At 41.0% G+C, this 15064-nt stretch overlaps 1 protein-coding gene across 8 annotated transcripts in view; it reads left to right on the forward strand.

The window, feature by feature from the left end:
* The first annotated feature begins 10156 nt into the window (after positions 1-10156).
* Positions 10157-15064, forward strand: part of HECTD4 (HECT domain E3 ubiquitin protein ligase 4) — a 204681-nt gene continuing 199773 nt past the window's right edge. For all 8 annotated transcript variants that reach the window (XM_072600404.1, XM_072600410.1, XM_072600405.1 and 5 more), the window contains exon 1: positions 10157-10435. In XM_072600404.1, the coding sequence (XP_072456505.1) occupies positions 10253-10435 (183 nt within the window). In that variant the 5' untranslated portion in view covers positions 10157-10252. The remainder of the gene's footprint in view (positions 10436-15064) is intronic.

Consider the following 15064-nt stretch of genomic DNA (forward strand, 5'->3'; position numbering starts at 1 on the left):
AGGGTTTGAGCATGGCCCCAGCAGCAGCCTATAGCTGCCAGCCTAGCTAAATATAGACAGGCTCATTCAGCAGATAGCTTGGCCGTTTGGTGATGAATAGGTTAGCTGGGACAATTCAGGAAACAAAGAAAAATACAAAAAGGCCCTTGTTCCTGTTTTTCCCATTCTGTTTTTGCAGTGATGGAGGCAGAGTAGTATAAATAGGAGCTAGTATAGGATATTAAGGACCACAATTTTGAGACCTTCTATAAACATTTATGTAGCTATCATTAATTTAAAAGTGAGATCTTTATCCAGTGGCCAGGTATAGACATCCTACCGGATAAGCTGAATTTTACCAGTTTTGTTATTTAACTATAATTCTGATTGAAAGCAAAATAAGGAAATGCAAATAAATGAAAGGGTAACTCTCAAGTCCTGCTAGGAGTAACATATAAAGGAGGTGACTTTGTTCATTTTCATTGGCTGCATGAGTCAAATGGTGGCACTTGCCAGTAGTGTCTGCGGCTGGGGAGGCTGGTAGACTGTTTGAGGTTGGGAGTTCTGCTGTGCAACAACACTGACAGTAACTGGGTATTTACACTGTATTTGGCACCAATATAGGAAAGAGAGAGAGAGAGAGAGAGAGAGAGAGAGAGAGAGAGAGAGAGAGAGAGAGAGAGAAAGAAAGAAAGAAAGAAAGAAAGAAAGAAAGAAAGAAAGAAAGAAAGAAAGAAAGAGAAAGAAAGAAAGAAGGAAAGGAAGAGAAAGAAAGAAAGAAAGAAAAAGAAAGAAAGAAGGAAAGACAGGAGGAAAGGAAGGAAGGAAAGAAGCTGTGTCATTGCTTGGGCTCTGATTGACTGAGTGAATGTAAATAGCAATTGCTTTTGCTTTGGCCAGAAATCCTGAGGGTCTATCCCTCCCAGATTGATTTTTTTTAACTAGGTAAGAGAGGCCATTCTCTACCTCATTTCTTACCTAGCCATAATCATTGAGACCTGTTAAATACCTTAGCTTAAAAAGGTTAAGGTCTCCCACTGCATCCAGGGTCATCTCCAGACCTGATCTATACCATGCCACTGGACCCAGATGGCTCCAGAGGAGAAAGTGAGCCTGGTGACCTTGCACAGCCCTGCTTCACTTAAATCCAATTCACTTGCATATCATGGCATCGCCACCCTGATGTCATAGTCCTCTTCAAAAACGAAGGACAAACAACAATGATATTGGCACCAATATGATGAGCACCTGGTAGTAGAGGACTGCCAGATTACCTAAGGAGGGGCAAACTGGCTAAGGTCAGAAAAACAGAACAGATTCAAGTTTCTGTGCCATTTATTAGTGGGATCATGCTCAGGAGTGGCTACTACCCTTCCAAAAATCTATGAAATAGAGAGATTCAGTCCTCCCCAAAATAAAGTTAAATAGAAGTAGTGTGAAAGACAATTTCATGGGACAACTGGTCATACAATGCTCATGATAAAAAAGACCACCATGAAAATAATTATCAGCAACACTGTTGCTGATAATTATTTAGTATGAAGAGCTCAAGTAAGATCCTCCAAGTTAAATTGATATATACTTTATTATGGTATGACTTCAATTCAAAGATAGACATAGAGGAAGATAGCCCAAAATAAATAGATGGTAGATAGATAGATAAACACATTTATTTAGTGTTTGCTAGGCCCCAAGAATTGTGTGCAGCACTGGGGATACAAAAACAAGAAAACAAGATGATCCATAAAAAGAGATAACTTTTTTTTACATTTTATTTTAATTTTTTTACATTTAATAGTATTTTATTATTTTTCGATTACACATAAAGATAACTTTCAACATTCACTTTGGTAAGATTTTGAGTTCCAAATTTTTCTTCCTCCTTCCCTTTCCTCCCCCTTCCCCCAGACAGCAAACAATCTGATATAGGTTATACCTGTATAATCATGTTAAACATATTTCCATATTAATCATGTTGTGAAAGAAGAATCAGAATAAAAAAGAAAAAACATAAGAAAAAAATTAGAATGGTATGAGGAGTTAACTTGCTAATAGAGTAAGAAAATAGATGAAGGAGAGGTAGAAAGTAATGGGGGAAGGAAAGCAATGAGGAGAGTGAGACGGGAAGGAAGTGACAAGCATGGCTGAAATCTTTGATGATATGATGATTCCGTATCATGGTGTGGGCAAGGAAGGACCCATGCATCTAAAAAATAAGAGAGCCTAAAGGTCAGTACTCAGTAGCCTTATATTTACTGCCGACCTGAAAATTTGGTTAAGAAAAGACAGCAGATTGAATGCATACATTTTTATTATTCCCTTTAAAGTAATGATTACTTTTACCCATGAAGCCAGAATTAAATCTGGCTTCTTGGTACAAGAATGTTCAGGCTTAAATACATTTTACCATGAGAAGGGAACTCTCTTAGTTGAACAGATTGTAAATTTAGTGAGACAAGACAATTAACAAAGTAGTGTCAGTTGGAATTTATGATTCTAGGATGTGTGAATTTCTTCTATGTAGCATATGTCTACATATAAGGAGAAAATGCCACCACTCTGGTTGTAGACATCCTGTCATAAACAGGTCTTTGAAATTGCTGACACAGGAAAGGGCATTTTTAACAGAGTTGACAAAGTTTCCATTGAAATTATGAACCAATACATCTGTGTTTTCTTTACCATTAACATGCCATAAGATGTGGAAAAATGTCCCATAGTGTCTTGGCGTAAGGTTCTCATAAGGAATGCTAAGTCAGCCCCATCTGGCTTCATTGACATAGGAGGAAGTATTCTCTGAGTTTACTTCAGAGAACAAAGAGACTATTAGGTCCAGGCTTAATTCAAGCTCTGGCCCTTATCAAAGTCCAAAATTTATATTAAATGATTATCATTACATATAACAAAATAACATATACTTTATTTGAGAAAAGACTTGATTGGTACTGGACTTTGGTAAGCTCCAAATGATATCACAAAAACTAAAACTGATTATTTTTTAACAGATAGGAAACAATTGGTTATCTCAGTTGTAGAAGTCATTTTTGAAACAGTTGTTTGTACTATACATAGTCAGACCACTGACTTGTTGAAGTAAAGATAAGGGGAAAAGAATAAAAATGAGAACATGCAGCATAAAATTGAGGCAACTTGACCTATTTAAACAAGATATTGACACCAAAAAATGGGAAATAGATAAAAGAACAGACTATTTAAAAATGTAAAAACTATTCTTAGCTGTACAAAAAGGGGTGGAAGGATCCAGATTTGTCCCTTGGGTTACAGTTTGCCAACCTCTACCTTAGAATACTTTTATCTAATAAAGTAAGTGGCAGTGAAAGGGAAAAAAATTTGTAGATTAAGGATTATAGTGCACAGGGAACAACACACAGATGAAAAATGGAGAAGATCTATAATGATTTTTATATCTCTTTTCACCAACAAGGATTGTTGAGCTATCACATATGGACTTCATAGCTACAATCTTTGATGATCTATGTGAGGAAATGGAAATGGCAATGAAGAAGACATAAAAGGAAAAGGCAGTTGGACTAAAACAACTATACACAGAAGACATCCATGCTTGAAGTGAAATAATTTGAGGGTGTTGAGGGATTGATTCTCAAAATATTGGCATGAAGGGAGAATATCAAAGGCTCAGAAAAAATTTCAAAACATTTTTTTTAAAAAAGAGAAACTGAAATTACTATAACTAATGACCCATAGGCCGACTTTCTCAGATGTTCGTAATTTTTATGAGCATAATTAGAGAGCATCCTCAATGAAAGTTTGAGAAGGAAGTAGGTAGAGTTTCACAAACAGCAGACGACATGTTTACAGTCACAAAACCACCTGAAAAGCACAGAGAGTACAACCTCCCACTATGTTTATTGTTTGTTAACTAATTAAAATTTTTTTATTTGATAGAGCAAAATGCCACATTAAAGACTCCTCCAAGGAAGATTCCCTTATGCATATGACAAAATCATACAGAATTCTTTGAAAGCTGTAAGAACATTAATGATTGTTTTCAAAGACTCTGGTTATTAACCAAATACCAAGCAAGGTCTAAAACAGGGTTTACCCTAAAGAATGTTCATTTCTATTAAGGAGGATGTCCATGGAAGGGTACAAAAAGAATAATAATAGCTAGTATTTACATATGGCTTTAATACTTGCAAAGCACTTTACAAATATTATCTCATTTGATCTGCACAACAACTCTATATGCTATTAATAATATGCTACAATTATCTCTATTTTATAGATGAGGAAACTGAGGCTGAGAGAGGTTAGGGCTACTTCAAGTACAGCACTGCATCTACTGTGCCACCTGGCTGCCTCAGATGCCAGCAATTTTCTAAAGAAAATGTGACCCTCCAAATGCTGGATGACATTTTGATAATTGTATCAAGTTCCACAAAACTGCAGAGCCTCATAAATGAGATTTGTTATCCTTCTAAAGAGTTCAGTGTAATCATCCACATAGCAAAAATCAAGTGGATGAAGAATGCCTATTGTCCAAGAAATGATATGCAGATGTATGGATAGAAACAATGTATTAAAAGATATATCTTGTTGAAAATAAAAAATGAGGCCAGAGCTGAACAGGAGAAAGAGCGTGTTGGGTTCCCTTTTGGGGACTAGCACAGGGATCTGAATTACTCTAAATGGCCTCTGTTACAAAGCCTCATCTTTTAAAAATATTAATGGTCTTCTAGTGATATTGAGTTATGGTGTTCTTTAAAAAGAGGAAGTATGTTCTAATAAGGATTGTTCTCAGGTATGTTCTAATAAGGATTTTGACTGGATATGGGTTACATCAAATGGCTGTTGAGGTCTCTACCAATTCTTAAATTCTATGAATCTATGAATACTGGTTTCTATAAATACTGTCATTCAAATCCAGTCTCAGACAGTAGCTGTGTGACCCTGGGCATGTCACTTCACCCTGTTTGCCTCAGTTTCCTCATCTGTAAATTGAGCTGACAGAAATGGCAAACCACTCCAGTATCTTGGCCAAGAAAACCCCAAATGGAGTCAGAAAGAGTTGGACACAACTTAAGAAAGACAAAGTTCTCACAACAGCCCTGTGAGATTGCTGGATTCATTCATTCATTCAATCATTCATTCATTCACTTACTCAATAGCACTCAGCTTGTAAATGTCAGATTTAAGCTTCAAACCCAGATGTCCCTACTCTGAGCTTGTGTTCTTTTCAGAATACCAATCTGCTTCTGTGAATGTATTGGGCAGATTGTGCTCAAGTTTAGGAGTCTTAGGACTCCCTTATACACTTAAGAATTATTGAGAACTTTCCAAAGAGTTTTTGTTTATATTTATTAATCCATTTAAAATAATAACAATCCTTCCATGTTAGCAGAAATGCATATTTTTAATGGAAAAGAACTATATTTTTCAAGCCAAAAAATTAGTGAGAAGAGTTTTACATCTTTTTGCAAATCTTTTTGTTTGGCTTAAGAGAAGACATCTAGATTCTCATATCTGTTTCTGCATTCATTCTGTTGTGATGTGTTATTTTGGTTGAAGTATATAAAGAATGTATCTCGCATACATATGTAATTGGAAAAGGGAGAAAAATTTTGATAGGCAATAAAGTCTTAGTGTTATTATGAAAATAATTTTAACCTCGTGGATCTCCTGAAAGTGTCTTGGGGACCTCAGGAGTCTGCAGACCAATAAATGAATATATATGTTACATACATATTGTTGTTGTTGTATTTGTCCTTCATTCTCAAAGAGGACTGTGACATCAAGATGATGACATGACTTGCAGTTGACTTTGATTTGAGTGAGAGAGGGCTGTGCAAGGTCACCAACCTCACTTTCTTTTCCTGAGCCATCTGGGTCCAGTGTCCTGACATTCATCAGGATGACTGGAGATGGCCCAGGATGCCATGTGAGACCCTGGCCCTTTCAGGCTAAGGTCTTATCACATTCTCACTTTGAGTGAGTTACACTCATTCAATGAGTAAGCTTCTTTAAGTTACTCAAGGGATGGCCCCTTTCATCAAAAAAAATAAAATCAAACTGGGAGGGCAAGACCCTTAGGGTTCCTGGGTAAAACAGAAACAATTACTATTTAGTTATTACATTCACTCTGTGTTAGGTAGATGGGGACTTGTTTGGTGTACAAAGACAAAAGAGAAACAGTAGAGAGCAGCATATTATATAAGATGACTTGCCCCCAAGGAATGGCATAGAGAGGCAGATTTTATTTGATGTCAGGAAAAACTCCCTACCAATTAGAGCCACCTCAAAATAGAAAGGGCTGCCTCAGGAGGTTGTAGGTTTCCTTCCCCTAACTGGAGGTTATAAGGAATGGATATAATGAGTGTATTAGAGATGACACTGGTTCAGGTCCAGGCTAGACAAGATGGCCTCTGAGGTCCCTATTAGTTTGGAGAGTCTAAGATTCTGTGATGTCATCCAGGAAAATGCATGATCAGAAAATGAAGTGTATCCAGAAGGAGAGACAACAGATAGCCTGACTGGGGAACATAGGGAATGTTAAAAAATCTCTAAGAACAACACCTAGAACATTTGGCTAAATTCTCTATGAAGGGTTTGTGGAAGAATATGAAGAGGTATGAAAAAGACTGGCATGAACGGATGCAGAGTCAGAATTTATGACATTGATATTATAAAAGAACCAGTTTGAAGACTTGTCTAAACAAATGAAAAATGAAATGAGCAGAATCGAGAGCCATTTCTGCAGCAACAATATCGTAAAGATAAACAGCTTCGAAAGCTGTAAGAACTCTCTGCTCAATGCAATGACCAATGATTCAATTGGTGATGATGAAGCAGGCTGTCTACCCCCTGATGGGGAACTGATGTGGACTCAGGGCGTGGAATGAGTCATAGAGTTTTTGGACATGGACAATGAAGGAATCTGTTTTGCTTGACTGTGCATTTTTGTTACAAAGAATTTGTTTTCTTTTTCTTTCTTTTCCCCCAATGGAGTGAGAGAGAAAATAGATTTCTGTTAGTTAAAGAGTAAAATTTTAATTAAAAATGGTTTAGCATGGTTCCTGGCACATAATAGGTGTTTAATTACTGTGTTGATTGACTGATTGATCAACTGGTTATGACCAAGAATCATACAGGACAAAAAAGAATAGATGTGTCGCTCCGTGCAGCATTGGAGGAGTGCCCACAAAAGATGACATCACAGAGGCGTCGAAACCTTGAGGAAAAGGTAATATTGACATTGGTCATTTCACTTCATCAGGTGCTTATTATGTTCTTCAGTGTATGCAGATCACTGTGCCAAGGGCTGGGGGAAGATACAAAACTTAGATTAAGACATGACTCCTTCCTCATGGTGCTTCCAGGCTAGTGGGGGCTGAAGCCCAAATACAGTTAACAATAATAGGCAGTGTGGTGTGGTGGAAAGAATGCTATAGAAAGAGAGTAGCAGAAAGAGAGATTTTAATTTCTTTGTTTATTAAAAGGAGAGAATAATTCTTACACTACCTGTTGGAAAGAAAGTGCTTTTTGGGACCTTTAAGACTCCCTAGCCCCTTCCTCTGCTGGACAGCTCCAAAGGATGAGGAATTCTTCCTTATGCTTTTTTAAGTGCTACAATAGAAAGCATGCTGGGAGATGGTTCAAATCCTATGTCAGGTACTTAACTAGTTAGCTGCAAGAGCTAGGACAAATCACTCAACTTCCCTGAGCCTCTATTTCCTCATCTGTGAAATAGGGATAGTAATAGCACCAATCTCACAGGATCATTGTGGGGACCAAAGGATGTATGTATATGTAAAAAACTGTGCTTTGCAAATCTTAAAGCACTATTTAATTGTTGACCTTTGCAGACTTTGACTTTTTACTGGTGTAGATCACAAGTTATCCACATCATATTCTTCGAGGTTCTTGTCTGAATACTTCCTCAAATCAAGCAACCCAATTCACCTGCAGGCTTTCTCCTGGTCTTTTAACCATGGGCTGTCTTTCTTTCTTATATTGACCTGAAATCTGCCTTCTTGTAAATTCCATCCATTGGTACTGGTTCTGATGGCCCAGAAGAAGAGAAATATACTAATATCAACTGGCATTTATACAAGACTTTAAGGTTTGCAAAGTACTTTAATCTCAATTGTGCTCATAGAAATCCTGTGGGGTTTCTCAGGAATTATTTTGTCAGGGATTAATTATTTCTCAGGAATTTCTCAGCTATTATTATCTCCATTTTACAGATGAGGAAATGGAAGCAGATAGAGGTTGAGTTGCCCAGAGTCACACAGCTAATGAATTCTTGAAACCGGATTTTAACTTAGGTATGTGTGGTGTGTGTGTGTGTGTGTGTGTGTGTGTGTGTGTGGTGTGTGTATATGTGTGTGTGGTATGTGTATGTGGTGTGTGGGTGTGTGTGGTGTGTATGTCTGTGTATGGTGTGTGGTGTGTGATGTGTGTGTGGTGTGTGTGTGTGTGTGTGTGTGTGTGTGTGTACTTGAAAAGAAATTCTTTTGCACTTAGATTTGCTAACCATGGAAGGCAAATCTGTGGCTTCCTGGAGCTAACAAACCAAAGAATTGTTGTATTAGAAGAGACCTTAGGGAGGCAAGGAGCAGAGAGAAACAACATTTTGAAGGGCTTCCAGACAATTCCAGCTGCACCTGGGAGACGTGTGTTTCCTCCAATGGTAATGAGCTCCCCATCGAAGCAGGTCTCCAAGCAAAGGCTGAATTACCGCTTGCCAGGGATGATGCAGAGTGGAATGTTGTTCAGAGAAGGTTGGCTCAGATGTTCCGTGAGGCCCCTCCCAAATTTGCCAGTTTGTGATTCTCCTCCCCTGGCTGTCAGGCTGTCTTGTTCAGAGGTGAGAGGGATAATAATAGCGCCTACCTCACTACGTCGTGAGGCTCAAATGAGATAATGCATTAGAGTGCTACAGAAATGTAACTCTTGAGTACACATTGTATCCACCCCGTGGAATGTAAATTCCCCGACCAAGGGGGCTTTTCTCCCCTTCTTTATGTCTTTAGCTCCTAGCACAATGCTGGGCACAGAATGGGCAGATTAATAAAAGCTTACGGGACTAAATAACACGTCACTGGCCATTGTGTTCCCCCAGTAGATTATAAACTCCTTGAAGGCAGAACTTTTTTTTTTAATGGTCTTTGCATTTCCAGTGCACAGTGTTCGACACCCAAAGGGGATGGACCTGTCATTTTATTAGTACAGGGAACTTGGGGATGAGGAAACGCCCTCTACCAATATCCCTGGCAATTTAGGATTAAAGAGCCGCCTTGGATACTGAGAGGTTGAATTCTGCCCTCTCGGTGCCTCAGTTTCCTCATCTGTAAAATGAGGAAGGTTGGACTCTAAGAGCCCTAAGGGGAATATCATGGAGAGTCTTCTGCTCCCCCGGGGGGAATTTAAGGTTCAATTCAAGATGCTGGGGCCCTTTCTCATCTCTGCGTTCCCAGACTGTGAACTTCTCGGGAGCAGGGACTTGGTACATAATAGGCTCTTCCTCAATGCTTGCACAGAGCCAGGTACACGGTTACGGTTGGTGGTTAATAAATGCTTTGGGGCCTAATAACTTAGCTTGGTACCCGGCCTACAGACTGCATAGAATGATAGGGGCCACTCAATAAAAGGGTGTGGGGGGCGGGGATGCTGCCGGACTGACGGCAGACCCAGGGTCGGGGGAGGAGAGTGCGAGGCGGGTCACGCCGAGGGCCACCTCCAGGAGCCCCGGAGCAGACCATCTGGGAGGCAGCCGAGCTGCGAGGGAGGAGCAGCGGGAGGGGGTGGAGGAGCGCAGGGCGGGGCTGGGCGGGGCGGGGCGGGCCGAGCCCGGAGAGAGGGAGTGGGGGAGGGAGGGCCTCCGTCCCCGAACTCCCGAGCAGGGGCGGGGCCAGGCGGAGGTCGGGGGCGGGGCCTGTATTGTCCGCTCCGCGGGGCATGCTGGGAGCCTCCGCCCCCAACATGGCGTCTCATTGACAGTTGGCTGAGGAGCGGCGGAGGCGGATCGGGATCCTCAGGGCGGCGGCGGCGGCGGCGGCGGCCGCGGGAGCAGGCGCGGGAGCGGCGGCGACGGGAGCGGCAGGGCCTCCGGGTCGGGGGTGGAGACATGGCGGCGGCGGCTCCTCGGGCTGCCTAGGGCGGCGGCGGCGTGGGCGCGAGCGCGGATCCCCGGGGCCGGGGGCGGCCATGGAGCGCTAGCGGCTCCGGCTCCGGCTCCGGCTCCTCGGCAGGCGGCTCGCGGCTCCCCCAGCCCCGCTCGGGCCGCTCGGCCATGGGCTCCTCGGCGGCGGCCGCGGCGGCTGCAGCGGCGGCGGCGGCCGCGGACTCGGCGCAGTGGCTCTCGGTGAAGGAGGAGACCATCTTCCTGCACGACGGCCTCATCCGGGTCACCGACCTGGCCGAGCTGCCCAGCGAGATCCTCGGCGCGGCCGAGGCGGCGGACACGGAGCTGGAGGTGAGCGCGGCCCCGCCCGGCCGGGCCCGGCCCGCGGCGCGGGGGTCGTGACTGGCGGAGCCTGGGCCCGGGAGGCCGCTGGCTCCGGGGCGGCGGGGCTGGGACGGGGGCGGGGCCTGGGCTGGAGCATCATTGTTCTTGGTGGTCCCCGGAGGTGTCAGCCGGGCCGCGACCCCTGCCCCCCCTTATCTCTGCTGCCTCGGGCCCTGTTTCCCCGCACCTTTACCGCTGCTCCATTCATCCCTGCTGCCCCGTCTGTCTGTATTTCCTCCATCCCTGCTCCCCCCAATTTTACCCTTATCTCTCCATCGCTGCTGTCCTCCCTATTCATTTCCATTCCTCCCCCCTTTCTGCTCCTGTTCCCCCATTTTTTATCCTTCCTCTTTCTATCCCTACCCCCACCTTTATTTACTTTTCTCCATCCCTCCCCCACCTTTATTCTTACTCCCCTTCATTTCTATATTGCCCTCATCTTTATCCCTACTCCACCACCTTTATCCCTGTTCTCCATCCTTCCGGCACCTATATTCCTCCCACCTTTATCCCTGCTCCCCCCACCCCTGCCTGTCACCTTTATCTCTATTCCTTAACTCCTATTCCTGTCCTCCCTTCTTGTCCTTTCTCCCTTTCCTTTCGTTACTTCCCTCACCTCCCTCCCTGACATGTATTGCTGCTTCCCCCCACCCATATTGAACTCTCCCTGCCTTTATCTGTACTCCACCAGTACTTCTATCCCCAAGTCCTTATCCTCATTCTTCCATCCCTATTTCTCTCTACTCTAATCCCCCTTCCCCTATTCCTGTGTGAGGCCTTTTTCCCCTTTAACTCTGTACCAGGCACTTTGAAGGCCATATACCTTCCCTGACCCAGCCCCAGGTTTTTTATTAGTTGAAGGAGGAGGAGGGGGACTCCAGATTTCCATAAAATTGCTGTTATCTTGCCACTTGCCTTTTCTCTGCTTCTTCCATGGGGTGAAACCGAGCAACCTCTCCTTTCTTGATGATGGGTTTTGGAAATGACACAGGGTCTTTGTAATGGGAGCTGGCTGGCGTGAAAAGAGGCAGAGAGAGACTGAGACTGGTTTAGCATTATCATGTCTATGTGTAGTGTTAGGTCACAGGCATTATAGGATACAGAGCTCAAGGTTGCAAATTGGGGTGTTATCAGAACCTGAGCACTTAGGAGGAAGTGTGTCAGGTGTGTCAGCCCTTACAGTCTCAACGGTATTACTATTATTTTGTCAACAGAAACTGGAATGTGATTTATATGACCTTTCCCCCTACTTCTTTCTATCAGCATTCTTTAAAAAAAAAAATGTCAACCCATGGTTCCTGTTTGCCAGCTCAGAGATAGAAATACTTTTGTTACCAGCACATCAAGTCCCTCTTGCTGACGTTGCCCTCCCAGTTTTTCCCCTTCATATGAGAGGTGACATTTTTTGGCTTGTAGGGAGCATTGATTAGTTACCATGAAATTTTTATTTTCGCAAGTAGGAACGACTCTGGGTAGAGCAAGGAAGGGATGTCTTGTCTTCTAGCTACAAAAAGAAAGCAAGGAATCTTTTATGTTTTATGGTTTAAATCTATTGGCTTTCAGCACAAGGAACATTTAGAAATGGATTTAAAACCATGACTGAATGATTTTGGAAACTATAGTGACCTAATCTCGTCTCAGACATAGATATGAGAGCATTTCAGAGCCAGAGAAAGGATATTTCTTTCTGAAATTGGTCCCCTCACCATTCTTTTTGTAAGCTCTTTGATTTCACATTTTACAGTTTGTCCCCTAAAAAAAAGCAAGTATAATAATTGATAGACAATTCTTAACCTGGAACAAGATTCTGTTTCATAACATCTCATTTTGGCTTATTATCTAAAGATAAAGTTCTGCATTGACACTTAAGGTGTTTGCTATGATAGTGAGATACTTTTGGTTTGTTTACTGGCTCCGGTGGGATGTGGGTGAGTGATAATCTTGAGTCTTTAGAGACTATTTGACCTTAATAAAATAAAACAAACAGGAGAATGAGAATTTGGATAGGGTATTTCTACCAAGTACTGAATTAATGAGGCATCAAATCTTTGTGGCTCTGTGGGAATGAAAACAGTGTGGCTTTCTTCTTATCTCTTGATTTATAGTTTAACTTCCCAGATAGCCATATGTACATTGTGAGTAAACATTTATTATGACTGGCAGTTGTAAAAAGTGTTTTCATTCTCCTCTTTCTCCCCTCTCAGTTCCACTTCCCCCCCACCTTGCATAGGTCATATCCCATCAGAAATGACTTGATAAAAATGTTTTTGATCACTAGATTAAAAAATTTCACTAAATGTATATAATGTTCATGTTTATAATTGCTGTTTTTTTAAAAAAATGAGTGCAGATGTAATCATGAAAAAAGGTGAATTTGCTGCCGTTTCTAGTAATTTTTTCTTTTGGTCTTATGTGTTTGAGAGAGATGAGAAGTTTTATGTCAATTTTTCCTTTTACAGAAATTCTTTGAAATACTTTCACACCCATGAAAAATACTACTATGAGGATATTTTCAAATTTAAAGGCCCTTCATGATAAACTTTTATATTTATGGAGACCTTTAATTGAGAATTTTGGATATGCACATATTTTCCTAAACTGACTAAAGACCTTACTGTCCTCAGAAATACCTTCGTGTGTCGCTGAAAAGACCCTTTGTTATCATAGACTCTTAGAGAATTGGAACTGGAAGGAACCTTTAGAGATCATCTGGTCTAAACTTCTCATTTTACAGAAAAGGAAACTGAGACCGCAAAGTCTTGTCCAAGGTCATGCAGGTAGTAAGTGGCAGGATCAGGCCTGGAACATGGGTTTCCTGAAGTTGAGGCTTCTCTCATCTCTGCCTTACCATTTGATAAATGTTAAATTGAAGACATTTATTTAGACAAATAAATCTACAGTGACATTTGGAAAAACATTTAAGTTATAATGAGTTAGATTAAATCAGATCCCTATTTGTATAAACTGAAAACATTTCTTTCCAATAAATTCCAAATGATAGAATATTTTTTATCTGGAGTTGTGTTAAATGGAAATTTTATCCTGAGACATTCCCTAGCCTTCTAAAATAATATTTTTTTTTTTCAAATATTGAGAAGAGACAAGCTATTCTCAGAAAAGGAATGCCTGAAGCAGGAAGTATTTTTGTATGTTTTAAGGTAAATTAAAATTGAATGAAATAAAAATGATCATTTTTCTTATGTCCAAGATATGTGTGTGCAGTATAGTGTAGTGAAAAGACCCTGGATCTGGAGTCAGAGGACTCACTTTCAATTTCAGTCTCACCTCTTCTCTACCTGTGTAGCCTTGGGCAAGTCATCTACTATCTCTTTGGCCTCAGTTTCTTATTTGTAAAATCAAGAGGTTGAATTATTTGATGGTTTATCTGTGGCTAAATTTAATGTGGTGATTTTAGTCAAAATAATTTTAAAAAGAATTTCATGTATTATCTTATTAACTCTCTTTTATACTTTAGATTGATTTTTAAGAAGCATCTAAACATGTGTTTCTTCATTATTCATTGTTTCTATTTAAAAAAAAAGAAACTATAGGAGATGAATAACTGTATTCCTTAACCAGAGTGGAGGGTAGTAAAAGGGGAGGCTTCTTATGCCCATAAGTACTCATCAGTATTCCACTTTATCAAATATTTATTAAACCTCTATTTCTTGTGTTCAGAGGAGTGCTAGGAGGGATACACATAGTCTGTGCCTTAGAGCCCTTACTATCTTGGATTTAAGGGGCAAATGCAGATAATGGTAATTTACATTACTTAATAAATGCATTAGGGGGTTGTAAAACAAAGTCCACAGTAAAATCCAGAGGCATATAGAACTGGGTTACTGGGGCTCTGTTTAATGGAAATATTCATTGATTGGAATGGAAGAAGCTCTTTGAAATAAGATTGTGTTGGGGCTGGGAGGTGGTGCAGTAGACAAAGCATGGACCCTGGAGTCAGGGGGACCTGAATTCAAATCCAGCCTTAGGCACTTACTGCTGGGCAAGTCATTCAACCTTGACTGCCCTCCCCCCCCAAAAAAATAAGAAGGAAAGAAAAAAGAAAAGAAATAAGGTTATGTTTACCTGTTCAGCAGTATAGCAACCTATTCTTCATTTGAGTTTAATCTTCTAGAAAGTTTTACTTTATAGTATATATGTATTTGTGTTCATTTTTGGCAGCACTTGGATCTTTTCCAGTGCCAAATTAAGCTCATAGGAAGTTATTTCCTTATTTAAACACCCTTACTCAAAAACTGAACTAGGGTTAAAAAATGAATTAGAAAAAATTGGACCAGGATGCCAGTATAACTGTAAATAAATCATTACTCTTTTTATTCTTACTTACCTAACTGTAAAATCGAAATGTTAGTACCTCTTTTCTCCCAGATTTATGAAGTGTTGGTGAGCAGGGTGAGTTAACAAGTTTCTGTGAACTAAATGCACAGAGCTTCTCAGAAAGTGCACCATATCTGTGTCATAAGAAATTACTTCATTCATATCAATGTCATCTTTTTTTGTAGGTAAAAATGATATGTATGCATTAACAGCTGGGCATGGGAGTTGAGTTGTTTTTTGAGAAGGGGTGGATTTTTCCTC

Source organism: Notamacropus eugenii, chromosome 4 (genome assembly GCF_028372415.1).
Source record: "Notamacropus eugenii isolate mMacEug1 chromosome 4, mMacEug1.pri_v2, whole genome shotgun sequence".
NCBI classification, from domain to species: Eukaryota; Metazoa; Chordata; class Mammalia; order Diprotodontia; family Macropodidae; genus Notamacropus; species Notamacropus eugenii.